The 14,061-nt window shown below is 44.8% G+C and overlaps 1 protein-coding gene across 2 annotated transcripts in view; it reads left to right on the top strand.

Annotated features, from left to right (window-relative positions):
- The window catches only part of LOC120918610 (protein-glutamine gamma-glutamyltransferase E-like), a 148,841-nt gene that overhangs the window by 19,440 nt on the left and 115,340 nt on the right, over nt 1-14,061 (top strand). For both annotated transcript variants that reach the window (XM_040330283.1, XM_040330282.1), the window contains exons 4-7: nt 331-449; nt 4,029-4,157; nt 4,243-4,414; nt 8,225-8,363. In XM_040330283.1, the coding sequence (XP_040186217.1) occupies nt 331-449; nt 4,029-4,157; nt 4,243-4,414; nt 8,225-8,363 (559 nt within the window). The remainder of the gene's footprint in view (nt 1-330; nt 450-4,028; nt 4,158-4,242; nt 4,415-8,224; nt 8,364-14,061) is intronic.

Here is a 14,061-nt window from a genome sequence, read left to right as displayed (position 1 = left end):
AAATCTACATGACCAGTTGCCATAACGGCAACCGTCATTGCTGAAGATCATGGGACCACTGATTAAGTATAAGTATATGGGTCTTAGAAACTATTTTTTTATTTATTTTTTATAAAAGTTAAAGGAATGCCTGGAAGCAGGGGGAGGTAACAAATAGAGTTTTATCCCTGGCCAGAGTTCAGCTTTAAGGACAGTCTAATATTTTCAGAAGTTGAGATTTCATGTTTTAAATAGGTGGATGGGACGTTTTCTTACATGCTATACTCACCATGTCCTACACTACCCATTCCTGCTTAATAAATATATAATTGAAGGTTCCTCTCTCCTCAGGTGATGAGGTATACATGAGTAATGAAGCCGAGAAAACAGAGTACGTTCTGAATGAGATTGGACTCTACTGGTTTGGAAATGCGACTAGTTATTCATCTAGAAGATGGGATTATGCACAGGTGATTGCCATTCTTAAATATTGGGCTTATAATTAGTATGAGTAAGCGGTTTCCATGCACTACACTAATGATGGTCAATAAGCCTGAAGCATTTTTATTAATGTTTGGGTAGCTGTTGGAGAGTTGTAAGCCCCTTTCACACAGGCTTTTCGATCAGGTCTGCCTGTCAAGTTTTCAGGCGGACCTGATCGAACGCTCCATTTATCCCTATGGGGTGGCAGATGTCACTGGTGACACACACTGCTATCCTATCCGATCCTGTCTGTGAAACCCTATTTTCCAATTAGATGGGATCGGATGAAATCTTCAGTTTTTATTCAATTTCACCATAGAGGAGAGCGGGACCCTGACAGTTCCGTCTCAGCACAATAACTGGAGACGGACCTGTCATTCGTCTGCTTAACAGGGATCAGCGAATCAATCCCCCGCTGAGCAAAGCTGAGTCTGTCATTTCCTACCTAGTAAAATTGGTCTGCACTCTGCAGAATAAGGCCCCATACACACCATAGAATCCATCCGCAGATAAATCCCAGCAAATGGGTTTCAGCGGATAGATCCTATGGTGTGTACACGCCAGCGGATCTTTATCCGCGGATATATCTCCCCTGGGATGGATTCCAGCAGATCGGATATTCGCTGACATGCAGAACAAATCCATCTGCTGGAATCCATCCCAACGGATGGATCCGCTGGTCTGTACAGACTCACCGAATCCATCCGTCCGAAGGGATCCCCCGCATGCGTCGCAATGATTCAACGCATGCGTGGAATTCCTTATATGACAGCGTCGCGCACGTCGCCGCGTCATAATCGCGGCGACGGCGCGACACGTCATCGCCAGAGGATTTCGGCGCGGATTTCAATGCGATGGTGAGTACACTCCATCGCATTAAAATCTGCTGAAATCCTCGAGAGGATTTGTCCGCTGGACCGTATCCGCGGATAAATACTCCCGTGTGTATGGGGCCTAAGAGAACACAAATCTCTCCAACAGACCCACAGATTGTAGAATTTTTTTTGACATCTGACCCTCCTTCACTCTATCCAAAAAATAAGAAAAATGTTTTTGTTGCACCTACACTTTAATATTCAAAGAAAGCATTTAATAGGTAGTGTGACTAGGATCTCCTATTCCATAGTATTCCCTACAATGTAGGGGCAGTGTGGAAACAATTTCGTATTCTGTGTCTAATAATGTCATCTATTCATCATTATAAAGAAAGCGCTAAAACATAACTTTTTAAAGATTTTAGATTTTTATGGGGTTCAGAAGGATAAAGTAAAATAGTGAAAAATTAGCGCAACCCACAACAATATATAAATATATCTGAAAAAGAAAACTTTTTGTTTGAACAAAAAATTAAATACTAAGTAAAACAATACATAAAAAATTGTCTCTCGTGATAAGTGCCTAGAATGCAAAATAAAAGTCCACAGAGCAAGATCACATTCCCTGGTTTTGACAGCAGCGATGTTTCCTTATCTTCGTAGAAATAAATGAACATCCATAAGCAAAGGCAACAAATAAAAGCAGGTTGGCCCCTTACCAGAAAGGATGGATCTCAAAAGAGATCATACAGGCATGTAATGAGGGATCAATGGCTGCGATTCCTGTTGGTAGGTAGGATCTGGCGTCCGTCCTGTATTCTCCAGGTGTAACAGCGCTTCCAATCCACTTCAATGCTGCAAGATTGCAGACATTCACAGCTATGCAATGACACAAACACATGACCTTCAGACTGATAGACTGGGTAGCAACTGCTATTGTGTTCCCACCAGAGACAACGGTCAGTCTTTTTTTGTTCCCCCTTCAGAAGAATAGCCGTTGTATATTTGCTTTTCCCAGGGTTTTTTTTTTCTCAGAAATTAGGTGCAGGAGCCCATCCCCCTCATCCCACGGAGGAGAGTAGCGATGTGGTGCTTTGTGCATGCTGCATTATAGGGTGGATGTTGACAATAGAATGCAGAGTTTATGAGTACACTACACAGAGTGCAAGGTTCCAGAGTGCATTACACACAGAATTCAGGATTCAGAAGTGCATTACAAACAGAGTGCAGGGTTTGAGAGTGTGTTATGCACAGAATGAAGGGTTTGGGAGTGCATATGCACAAAATTAAGAATTAAGGAGTGTGTTATGCACAGAATGCAGGGCTCAGAAGTGCATTGCAGCGAGTGCACCTCTACACCTACATCCAAAGCTCACCTCTGCATCCTTCTTCCACAGCTTATCTCTGCAACCCCCCAACCCTTCCTCCTCATCAACTAAGCTCTGCAGGCATTGTACTCAGGTCTGACTTCTGTACCTCCACAGTCCTCACCTTTGCACACACAAAACTCATCTTATCACCTCTCAGCAGCCACCTCTCAATAGTCTTCTTTTCCCACACAGTGCACTAAGTGCACACTCATTTGTGGCTCCACCTCTCCCTTGTTGGCCAGCACTGGCCGCAAGATCATCCATCAGGGGGCATTGCTATCCAGGCACCAGGCTGCAGCTGAGCGAGGGTTGCCCCCCTGCAGTCCATAAACACACTGCACCCTAGTTGCTTCCCTCCCTTGTACCCTCCATGAGTGCAGGGCAGGGGGGGTTCTGTGGAAGCTGCCATGAGAATTGTGCTGTCACGGAAGCCAGGCTTCTGTGTTTACAAATAGAGGTGTGCACGGGGCCACTGCTGGAGGTGGCAGAACTCCATTTGGCCACGGTTTGCCTGAAATAAACCTTGGGTTTTCCCACAATTTTTAAGACATTAAATTAGAATGACCTCAGTACAATCAGTGTCAATCCTTTATGGGTCACTCATTTATAAATGTCCATGATTAGGTCTCTGTTAGTGGACCACTCTCATTGTAGTTTCCTTTATAAGAGCTGGTCTTATTGGTCACATTGTTTAATTAACTCCAAATATTTGAAATTTCAAGTGGATGTAAACCCAGTCTCTAAAATCTCATATAAGCTTTAACAAGGTAATATAATCCAAAAAGTTGTTTAGCCTCTGTAAATCTAAAGATCTCATTAAAGTATTACCTGGTGATCCTGCCATGCCTCTCTGGCGATGACTACAAGCAGCTGTGCGGATACACATAGTGCAGGCCCGATCCACTGTTGTCACTGTCAGGAAGCTGTTCCCGAGTAATGAGGTGCAGCCAATGCTGCATGTGTATATAGGCAAGAAGAGGCTGAAAGAGATGCAAAAGAGGATTTAGAAAATCTAAATACAATATTTTGTAAAATAAAAAATTGCAATTGTTTATGATACACATAATTTAGAAAACTAATTTCTGTCCAGTTAAGAGTTGAGATCTAATTTAAAATGTACATAATAAAAATGTAGCGAAGCACGGGGGAGTCCTACTTCTTACTAAAGCTTTGTCCCAAAGCTAGCCCTAAATAGCTTTCTTGCCTAGATATTTGTGAGTATATACTATACTATATGCCTTTATTTATGACATCACTGTTTCAGTTGTCACTTGGATTGAGATATGTATATATATATATATATATATATATATATATATATATATATATATATATATATATTTATTTTATTTATTGTTTTGTTTTAATTACCATCACACAGTTTGAAAGAGACATATTGAACATCACCCTAACCATGCTTGACAAGAATGTAGAATACAGGAAGAACCCAGCTTTGGATGTGTCTCGCAGAAACGATCCCATTTACGTGGGAAGAGTACTAAGTGCTATGGTGGGTGAAATAAATTGAACTTGACATAATTCAAAAAGATTTAACTCTAAGAAACTCGACAAAGTAATCTGAATGTATTCTATAGGTGAACAGCAATAATGACAATGGAATTGTTGTTGGAAACTGGAGTGGAAGCTATCCTGGTGGAGTGAGCCCAACAACATGGAACGGAAGTGCTGCCATTCTTCGCCAATGGATGCAGAAAGGACCTGTCAAATTCGGGCAGTGCTGGGTGTATGCAGGAGTACTTTGTACAGGTGCAGCTTTTCAAAATTACTACGACTAACAGTATAATCCTTTTCAGTAGAACATTGGTGGGGAAGGTTGAGATATGAGGCACCAACTTTCTGAAATGAGAAAGTATTTAACACAAAGGGCACACTGCGCTATGCCCCTATGCAGGGCTTTTTTTCTCAGGGAATAGGTGCAGGAACTCCCTACTTCCGAGTCACCTGTTGTGTCCACCCGCTACCCACCTCCAAGCACCATTCCTTGGTTCCACCCCCTACCCACCTCTGAGCACATTCGTTGGTTCAACCCCTACCTACCTCCGAGCACCATTCCTTGGTTCCACCCCCTACCCACCTCTGAGCACCATTCATTGGTTCAACCCCTACCTACCTTCGAGCACCATTCCTTGGTTCCACCCCCTACCCACCTCTGAGCACCATTCATTGGTTCAACCCCTACCTACCTTCGAGCACCATTCCTTGGTTCCACCCCCTACCCACCTCTGAGCACCATTCGTTGGTTCAACCCCTACCTACCTCCTAGCACCATTCCTTGGTTCCACCTCCTACCCACCTCTCAGTATGGGATACAGAACCAAGTATCAATTTGTGGTGCTAAGTAATTTGTACATGATAGGAAGTAAAATAGATCCACTGTAGCCAGCAACAATAGACTCTGAACAGCTAGCAACAATAGACCCCCTCCCTCAACAGTTGATGTCTCCCAGTAACATAAGAGCGCCCCCCCCCCAGCAACAATAGATCCCTTACCAGCGACAGCTGACCTCCCCAGCAACAATAGACCCCCCCTGTAAAAATAGATCCCCTCCAGCAGCCAGCATTAATAGACCCTCCAGTACACACCCCAGCACCCCTTGCCATTACATACATTCAGAGCTGGAGGTGCAGGAACTGCGTTTCCCTGAGTTCCTGCTGAAAAAAAGCCCTGTACCTATGTAAACCTAATATGCAAATGATTGTTTTAACCCTCCAGTGCTTTTTCATTACTTTTTTTTTCCATAGTGGCTTTTCAAAATAACAAATGCAATTATTTGAAGGTCAGATAAAAATTTAAGTACTTTTATTGTTAAAAAAAAAAAAAGTTAAGTACAGCACAACACTTTTAAAAGTTAAACCTAAAATTTATAGAAGTACATCAGACTAGAAGTGGAAATCTCACTCACCAGCTATGGGAGTTGGGACATGAAAAGCAATAAAGCACTGACAAATTTTCAAAATCTGTCTCAGACTTCTAAAATATGTGTTTCCTCTTCTTTATCAGAACCATCAAATACACATGAATTAAAAACGATTTATCATTATAATTTTTTTTTTTTTTGCAAAGTACTTTTTTACTGTATTCTAAATTCCAACCTGCCCCCCTCCTCTCCTGCCTTGGCTGATCTGACAACAGCTTTGAAGGAGAGGGCTGATTCATAGCTGCAGCTTGTCATGACTGTGAGCACTTTCCAAAGACAAGTAACAGCAAGAGGAATGCAGAGGAAGGGGGGGGGTGTCAGTCTCTGCATTCCTCTTGTCACTGCTTTACTATGGAAAGTGCTAACAGCTGAGATAAGCTGTACTTATGAAGCAGTCATCTCCTTCAAAGCTGTTGTTGGTTCAGCCACAGCAGTGGGGACAGATTGGACCCTAAAACTTTAGTTAGAGAGCACTTACAACATGGGATAAAGTACTACATGTACTTTGGCCAATAGGATACATGACTGTAACAAAAATATTATGATAGATCTTCTTTAAGATTTTCCTTTATTCGTGAGTCATCTGACATCCATCAAATAAAAAGTAAGGGGAAATCCCACAAATGAGGGTCAACAGAGGTGTTAACCCTTCTTCAAATTGAGAAGCCCAGCTCCAATAATAAAAAAAAAAAAGGTCCAGCAAATCGGGAAAAGAGAGATAGTGTTATGTGCAGAAAGACTGAATAAAATTTGACTTTGATTTCTTGTCAGAGTGACCCCTACATCACTAAGGGCTTGTTTACACTTGTGGTTAGGGACCATAAACCACACGGTTTTTACCTTCCCCAAAACGCTTCCTTTTTAGATACAAAAACTTTGCAGCTGCCACAGAAATTATAACCCCTATCACGCTTGGTGGGTCCCACTAAACATGACACATTCAAGAAAATGGGACTGCACTGCAACTTTTTCAATGCATCTTTGTGTATTTACGGGGTTACTGGGTTAAAAACACCTGTTAAATGCAAAAAGCACTCAGATTACTTTTCAGAGGCATTTGACAGGTGGTTTTAAACCCGTAAATACACACAGATGTGTAGAAAAAGTGGCAGACCTTACCACTAGTGTAAACATGCCCTTAAGGACTCTGCAGTGACCTTGGGCCAGATCCACGTAGCGCGGCGCTTTATTACGTCCGGCGTAGCGTATCTCAGATACACTACGCCGCCGTAACTTACAGCGTATTTTCCGTATCCTCGATGAATTTGCGCCGTAAGTTACGGCGGCGTAGTGTAACTGTGTCGGCGTAAGGGCGCGCAATTCAAATGGATGAGATGGGGGCGTGTTTTATGGTAATACGTCTTGACCCGACGTAAATGACGTGGGGGTATCCCAGTGCGCATGCTCCAAATTAACCCGCAACAAGCAAATGCTTTTGACGTGAACGTAATTCTACGCAAAGCCCTATTCGTGAACGACTTATGCAAACGACGTAACATTTTTAAAATTCGACGCGGGAACGACGTCCATACTTAACATTGAGTATGCCTCATATAGCAGGGGTAACTTTACGCTGGGAAAAGCCTCACGGAAACAACGTAAAAAAATGCGCCGGCCGGACGTACGTTTGTGGATTGGCGTATCTAGCTAATTTGCATACTCGATGCGGAAATTGACGGAAGCGCCACCTAGCGGCCAGCGTAAATATGCACCTTAGATCCGACGGCGTACTAAGACATACGCCAGTCGGATCTAGCCCAGCTTCAGGCGTATCTTGTTTTGTGGATACAAAACAAAGATACGCCGGAGCAACCTAGAAGTTACGTGGCGTATCAATATATACCCCGTCGTAACTTCTTTGTGGATCTGGCCCCTAATGTTTAGAGAAGGCAATCACAACACCTAGCAGGGGACACAGGCATCCGCCAAATCACAGATGATTTAAATGACAAAGAGAGTGTCTCAGGCTGCAGAGTTTGATTTGTAAGGCCTCGTACACACGATAGGCTAAACAGAGGACAACGGTCTGATGGACCGTTTTCATCAGTCAAAACCGATCGTGTGTGGGCCCCATAGGTTATTTAACCATTGATTAAAAAAAAGCCAACTTGCTTTAAATTTAACCGATGGATTCCTAACCGATGGTAAAAAAACGATTGTTAGTAGGCACAACCATTGGTTAAAAATCCACGCATGCTCAGAATCACGCATGCTTGGAAGCATTGAACTTCGTTTTTTTCAGCACGTCGTTGTGTTTTACATCACCGCGTTCTGACACGATCGTTTTTTAACTGATGGTGTGTAGGCGCGACGGACCATCAGTCAGTTTCATCGGTTAACCGATGAAAACAGTCCATCGGTCCGTTCTCATCGGATGGACCGATTGTGTGTACGCGGCATAAAAGGTAGGAAATATAGGCCACTGAAGCGGTGAGTATAATGCCAGGGTGGCTTTCAACCCAAAACTGTACAAAAAATATTTGAATTACAATTTATTTTGGTTGACCAGCGATAATAAAACATATATTATAACATATAAGAACGTTTGTAGTTTACGAAAAATTCTATAATGGACATCTACATGACATGAATATAAAATAGTTGTACAATAATATTATTTTTTTCTTTTGTTGCCCAGCACTCAGATGTTTGGGGATACCAGCTCGTACAATCATAAATTTCCAGTCTGCTCATGACACTGATAAAAATCTCTTTATTGATGAGGTCTATGATGAAAATGGTGTAAAAGTTGAAGCTGAATCTCAGGACAGCACTTGGTAAGTGTGTCAGTTGTACCTAATTAAAGAAAAAAAATAGTTGTTGGACCATTAGGGCCCTTTCACACAGGCTTTGCGATCAGGTCTGCTTGTCCATTTTTTAGGCAGACCTGATCGGACCCTCCATTCACCCCAATGGCACAGCCGATGTCAGCGTTGACATGTACGCTGACACCTGCTGCTATCCGATCGGATCCTTTCCGCAAATCCAGACGAATGGTGACCCTATTTAGAATCCGTCTGAAGGATGGGATTGGATGAAAACAGACAGGCGGTCCAGCTTCATCCGATCTCCCCATAGAGGAGAGCGGGGCTCTGACAGGTCTGTCTCAGCACAGTGAGCAGAGACGGACCTGTTATCCGCCCACTCAGTGGGGATCAACTGATCGATCCCCCACTAAGCAATCAGAGTCTGACAGGAGAGGAGAGTGTGACCGACTTTCAGTGGAACCGGTTGACACACCTCCGGAGCGGCCACGGTCCCAATTGCAGAAGGGTCCTGTGTGTCATTTGGTCTGTTTCAGGTGCGAAATTCAGCCAAAAATTTGAACAGACACAAATAGTGTAGTGAGTGTACAGCTTGTATAACAGTGTAAATTTGCTGTCCCCTTAAAATAACAACACACAGCCATTAATGCCTTAAACTGCTAGTAACACAAGTGAATACACCCACAAGTGAAAATTTCCAAATTGGGCCCAATTGGCCAAGGTCTCATGTGTGAATGGGGAGCAGCTGTGTTAAATTTGGTGTTATCGCTTTCACTCTCTCACATTGGTCACTGGAAGTTCAACATGGCACCTCATGGCAAAGAACTCTCTGAGGATCTGAAAAAAAAGAATTGTTGCTCTATATAAAGATGGCATAGGCTATAAGAAGATTGCTAAGGCCCTGAAACTGAGCTGCAGCATGGTGGCCAAGACCATACAGTGGCTTAACAGGACAGGTTCCACCCAGAACAAGCCTAGTCATGGTCGACCAAAGGAGTTGAATGCACATGCTCAGCATCATATCCAGAGGTTGTCTTTGTGAAATAGACATATGAGTGCTGGCAGCAATACAGCAGAGATTGAAGGGGTGGGCGGTCAGCCTGTCAGTGCTCAGACCATACGCCGCACACTGCATCAAATTGGTCTGCATGGCTGTCGTTCCAGAAGGAAGCCTCTTTTAAAATTGATGCACAAGAAAGCCGGCAAACAGTTGCCTACAGTCAAGCATGGTGGTGGGAGTATCATGGTCTGGGGCTGCATGAGTGCTGTGAGCACTGGGGAGCTACAGTTCATTGAGGGAACCATGAATGCCAGCATGTACTATGACATACTGTACTGAAGCAGCACATGATCCCCTCCCTTCGCAGACTGGGCCGCAGGGCAATATTCCAATATGATAACGACCCCAAACATACCTCCAAGATAACCACTGCCTTGCTAAAGAAGCTGAAGGTAAATGCAATGTACTGGACATGCATGTCTCCAGACCTAAACCCTATTGAGCATCTGTGGGGGATCCTCAAAAGGAAGGTGGACGAGCACAAGGTCTCTAACATCCACCAGCTCCGTGATGTCATCATGGAGGAGTGGAAAAGGACTCCAGTGGCAACCTGTGAAGCTCTGAACTCCATGCCCAATAGGCTTAAGGCAGTGCTGGAAAATAATGGTGGCCCAAAATATTGACTTTGAGCCCAATTTGGACATTTTCACTTGGGGGTGTACTCACTTTTGTTCTCAGCAGTTCAGACATTAAAGAGAAAGTAAAGCCTCTGTAAAAAAAAAATACTCCCTGCAAGACAAAGGCATAATGAGCTAGTTTTCATTGCATACTAGCTCATTATGAAGTGCTTACCTGAGATCGAAGCCCCCGCAGCCGTCCTTGTTCACCTCCTCCATTGCCGCCATCTCTCCCGGAGTGACTTCCAGGTATCGCGGCTCCGGCGCTGTGACTGGCCGGAGCCGCGATGACGTCACTCCCACGCATGCACGAGGGTGCCGACACTAACGGCATTATTGCTGTTAGAAACGGCACGCTCAGTGCGCCTGCGCGCCGTAGACATCGTTGCATGTCTTTTGCAAATATCTCCTAAACCGTGGAGGTTTAGCAGATATTTCTTGCACCTACAGGAAAGCCTTAATCTAGGCTTACCTGTAGGTAAAAGTGGTCTGTAAGGGTTTACAACCACTTTAATAGCTGTGTGTTGAGTTATTTTGAGGGGACAGCAAATTTACACTGTTATACAAGCTGTACACTCACTACTTTACATTGTAGAAAAGTGTCATTACCTTCTGACACCAGACAAGAAGTGAAAAGCAATCTTACAAATAGGGACACAGACCCTATTGATAGTTGACAGAGTGTCATGAATATGCAGTCGTCTCTCAGCTTACCTGTTTCCTTCTGTTCTGGTTCAGGCCTGACCCTGTTCTGGTTTCCTTTTCATCACTTCCTCTTCCTGTATGGCCCCACCCAGGCCATTCCAGGAAGTCTATATTAACTGTTGCACTACAGGTCTGCAGTGCTGTTCAATAGTGTAGTTTGCTAAGTTCCTGTTTGCAGTGTGCTACGATCATCTTCCTGTGTACCGTTTTTGGCTCGTCCCTGACTTCTGCTGTTTGCCTGTGCCCCTGACCATTTGCCTGTCCCACGGTTACCCTTGTCTGCCTGTTGCCCTGACCTCGGCCTACCCATCACCACCTTTTGTCCTGCTGGCTGCTTCCCCTCTCTCCCTGCAGGTTGTGACCTAGGGGATCTCGGGGGCCGCGACCTGGATCCAGTTGCGGCCAAGGCCATCCTCACCACTAGAGGCTCTGGTGAACACAAAACTGGGTCTTAGACTCCGCGCCCTGGGTGATCTTGGGTTCACGCTTCCTTTCTGCTAGCGGAAGTCGGCTATAGGGTTCACTACCCTGTGGTGCATCCCTGACCCCAACGGGGTGCACTTGTCACCTGGCCACGGGTGACCAGACACAGAGGTTCTAAACTTTCCCTATTCTATCCAGAACTAAATATATATATATATATATATATATATATATATATATATATATATATATATTTTGGGGGTTGGGCTTTCATTTTTTTGGGATGTCTTTGTTAGCATAGATGATTGACATAAATACTTCGCATTTTTAACCAAACTATTTACCATAAAATGCATATTACAACACCTCTGTTTTCAAAAAGAACACACCTAAAAGTAAATCATCTTGCATAATTTAGAATTACTCATTGATAACTGTCAAATATCAAATGCAGATTATCTGTTAAATGCTAATGTAATAAAAACAAGAGATTAGGGATGAGCATGGCTGAATGTTTACATTTCTAATCTGTGAAATGTAAATTGTTGAAATCCAAGGCAATTTTGTTTAAAATCAATATTGTATGTAGTCTGCCAGTGCTAACCTTCTGAAAAATGCTAGTAGTCTCATCTGACTGTCTCTGGGTTAATACATTTAGGGTCACTAAACCTAAACACGTAAGCAGTCATTTCCAAACTGCAGCCCTAGGGGCAGATGTGGCCCATTGCTTGCCTTTATCCAGCCCTTGGGCATATTACTAGAACTGAACCAAAACACTATTATGCCAACTGACTCCAACAATGGGGCACAATTTCTGCCACTGACACCAATATTGGGTCACTATTCCTCCCAATGATACCAACGATGGGATATGATTCTTCCCCCTAATACCAAATGTGGAAATGTTTACTCCAGCCGTTTTCCACCAGGGTGCCCAGGCACCCTGGGTGGCTTGAGGTTTCTTCAGGGGTACCTTAGAAAAATTTCTAAAAATTTATCAAAAATTGTATATAAGTAAGCAGGTGGCTCATGCCTGCCCTTTAGTTACACAAAGCCACGGGTTTTCATTATGCACCATTACGATTGGCATGATGTCATCAGTTGATGAGGAGGATGTATGTTGCCTCCACAGCATCCTTTTTTGACCTGCTCTGTCCCTGTCCCTCAGTCTACATCTGGCCCACTTGTGTCTTTTATCCAGCCCACAGCTCACCCAGACTCTGCCAACAGCAGCTGCTGCAACAGCGACAACTCCTGGCTACACGCCCACTGTTTGCATTAAAGATCCTTCCACATGTGTAGGGAGGTGTAGGAGAGCTGAAGTCAGCTCATACTGAGGCAAAAGGCAAAAGTGCTGAAGATGACATGTACAGGACACTCTGATGGGGACACTGCTTATGGGGACACTTCTGCTGGGGACACTGCTGATGGGAGGACTGCTGATGGGGACACTGATGGGGAGACTGCTGATGGGGAGACTGCTGATGGGAGGACTGCTGATGGGGGTCACTCTGATGGGGAGACTACTGGGGACACTGGGCTGGGGACACTGATGGGAGGACTGGTGATGGGGACACTTGGCTAGGGTCACTGATGGGGAGACTTCTGGGGACACTGCTGATGGGGTCACTGCTGCTGGGGACACTCTGCTGAGGACACTTATGGTAGAGATGGGCTGTGATTGGCCCCGTCTGTACCATGTGGTGACTGTGACCAATCACAGAGCTACAAGGCGTAATAAAACCCATTTAAAAAAAAAAACCTTGTGGTATCCTCCTCCCCTTCTGTGTGTAGGCTGGCTATAAAAAGTAAATACTTTTTATTTATTTTTTTATCTGAAAAAGTAGATGCATGCAGGGCCAGGGGCTCAGTGTGACATACCTTTTGGTGGATGGTGCGGCTTTGCATTTAAACATGGCGCCGCCCGGCACTTGGGCGCCACTGCGCATGCGCCATCTGCCCGTTTTCTGGCTTTCCCAAGCAGCTGCGGCGCATGAGCAGTGTGCCTGTCGGGGCCGGCAGCAGCCATTTTTCTCAGGTGCCGCAGCCGATGCGTTGCTCTTCACCCAGTCCCAGGGCAGGGGGACCTGGCAGCGCCTGCTGCTGTGACTCGTAAGAATCAGACTCCTGTCTTGATCATGTGAGTAACTGACTGTGACTCACATTCTGCGAGCTGTGATGGCCCCACAGCGCCCCTGTTGCCCATGGCGCCCTGTGCGGCCGCACAGCTTGCACACCACAAAGGCCGGCCCTGGTTGTCGGGAAGAGGTCCTTGTCCTCATCAACATGGGGACAAGGTGCTTTGGGGTGGGGGGCACAGTGCCCCCCCCGCACCAACCCCCCCCCATGTGGAGGGCATGTGGCCTGGTATGGTCTAGGAGGGAGGGAGTGAGGGAGCCCCCTTTCCTGACCTGCCGGGCTATGTGCTCGGATTTGGGTCTTTTGTGTCTATCCTGGGGGAACCCCCACAATATTTTTTTGGTGTGGTGGATTTTCCTTAAGATCCATACCAGACCGAAGGGTCTGGTATCATCCTGGGGGAAACCTCACACAATTTTTTTTTTTTAATTTTCGCGGGTTCCTCTTCAAGATTCTCTGCACACGAGTCGCCCCACAGATCGGATCATCTTGATCCGACTTCTGTTGCGACCTCTTTTCAAATCAATGGGCTCCCATAGGGAACCATTGATTTTGAATAGAGGAAGAAAAACACGGCTGAAAGCTAGAGAGGCGAAATGTGCATTGAATTCAATGCAAAACGCGGAAAACAGTTGCGTTAAAAACGCCGCTTTTTTCCTGGCGTCTGCACTAGCTTTACAGCCTTTTTTAAAACGTCCGTGGGCATGAGGCCTTACATTAGATGTGCCCAAGATGACCATCATTTACTCTCTCTACAGTGGTTATT

This window comes from Rana temporaria, chromosome 12 (assembly GCF_905171775.1).
Source record: "Rana temporaria chromosome 12, aRanTem1.1, whole genome shotgun sequence".
Taxonomy (NCBI): domain Eukaryota; kingdom Metazoa; phylum Chordata; class Amphibia; order Anura; family Ranidae; genus Rana; species Rana temporaria.
The sequence above is the reverse complement of the archived record's forward strand: the minus strand, read 5'-3'. Positions and strand labels throughout refer to the sequence as shown.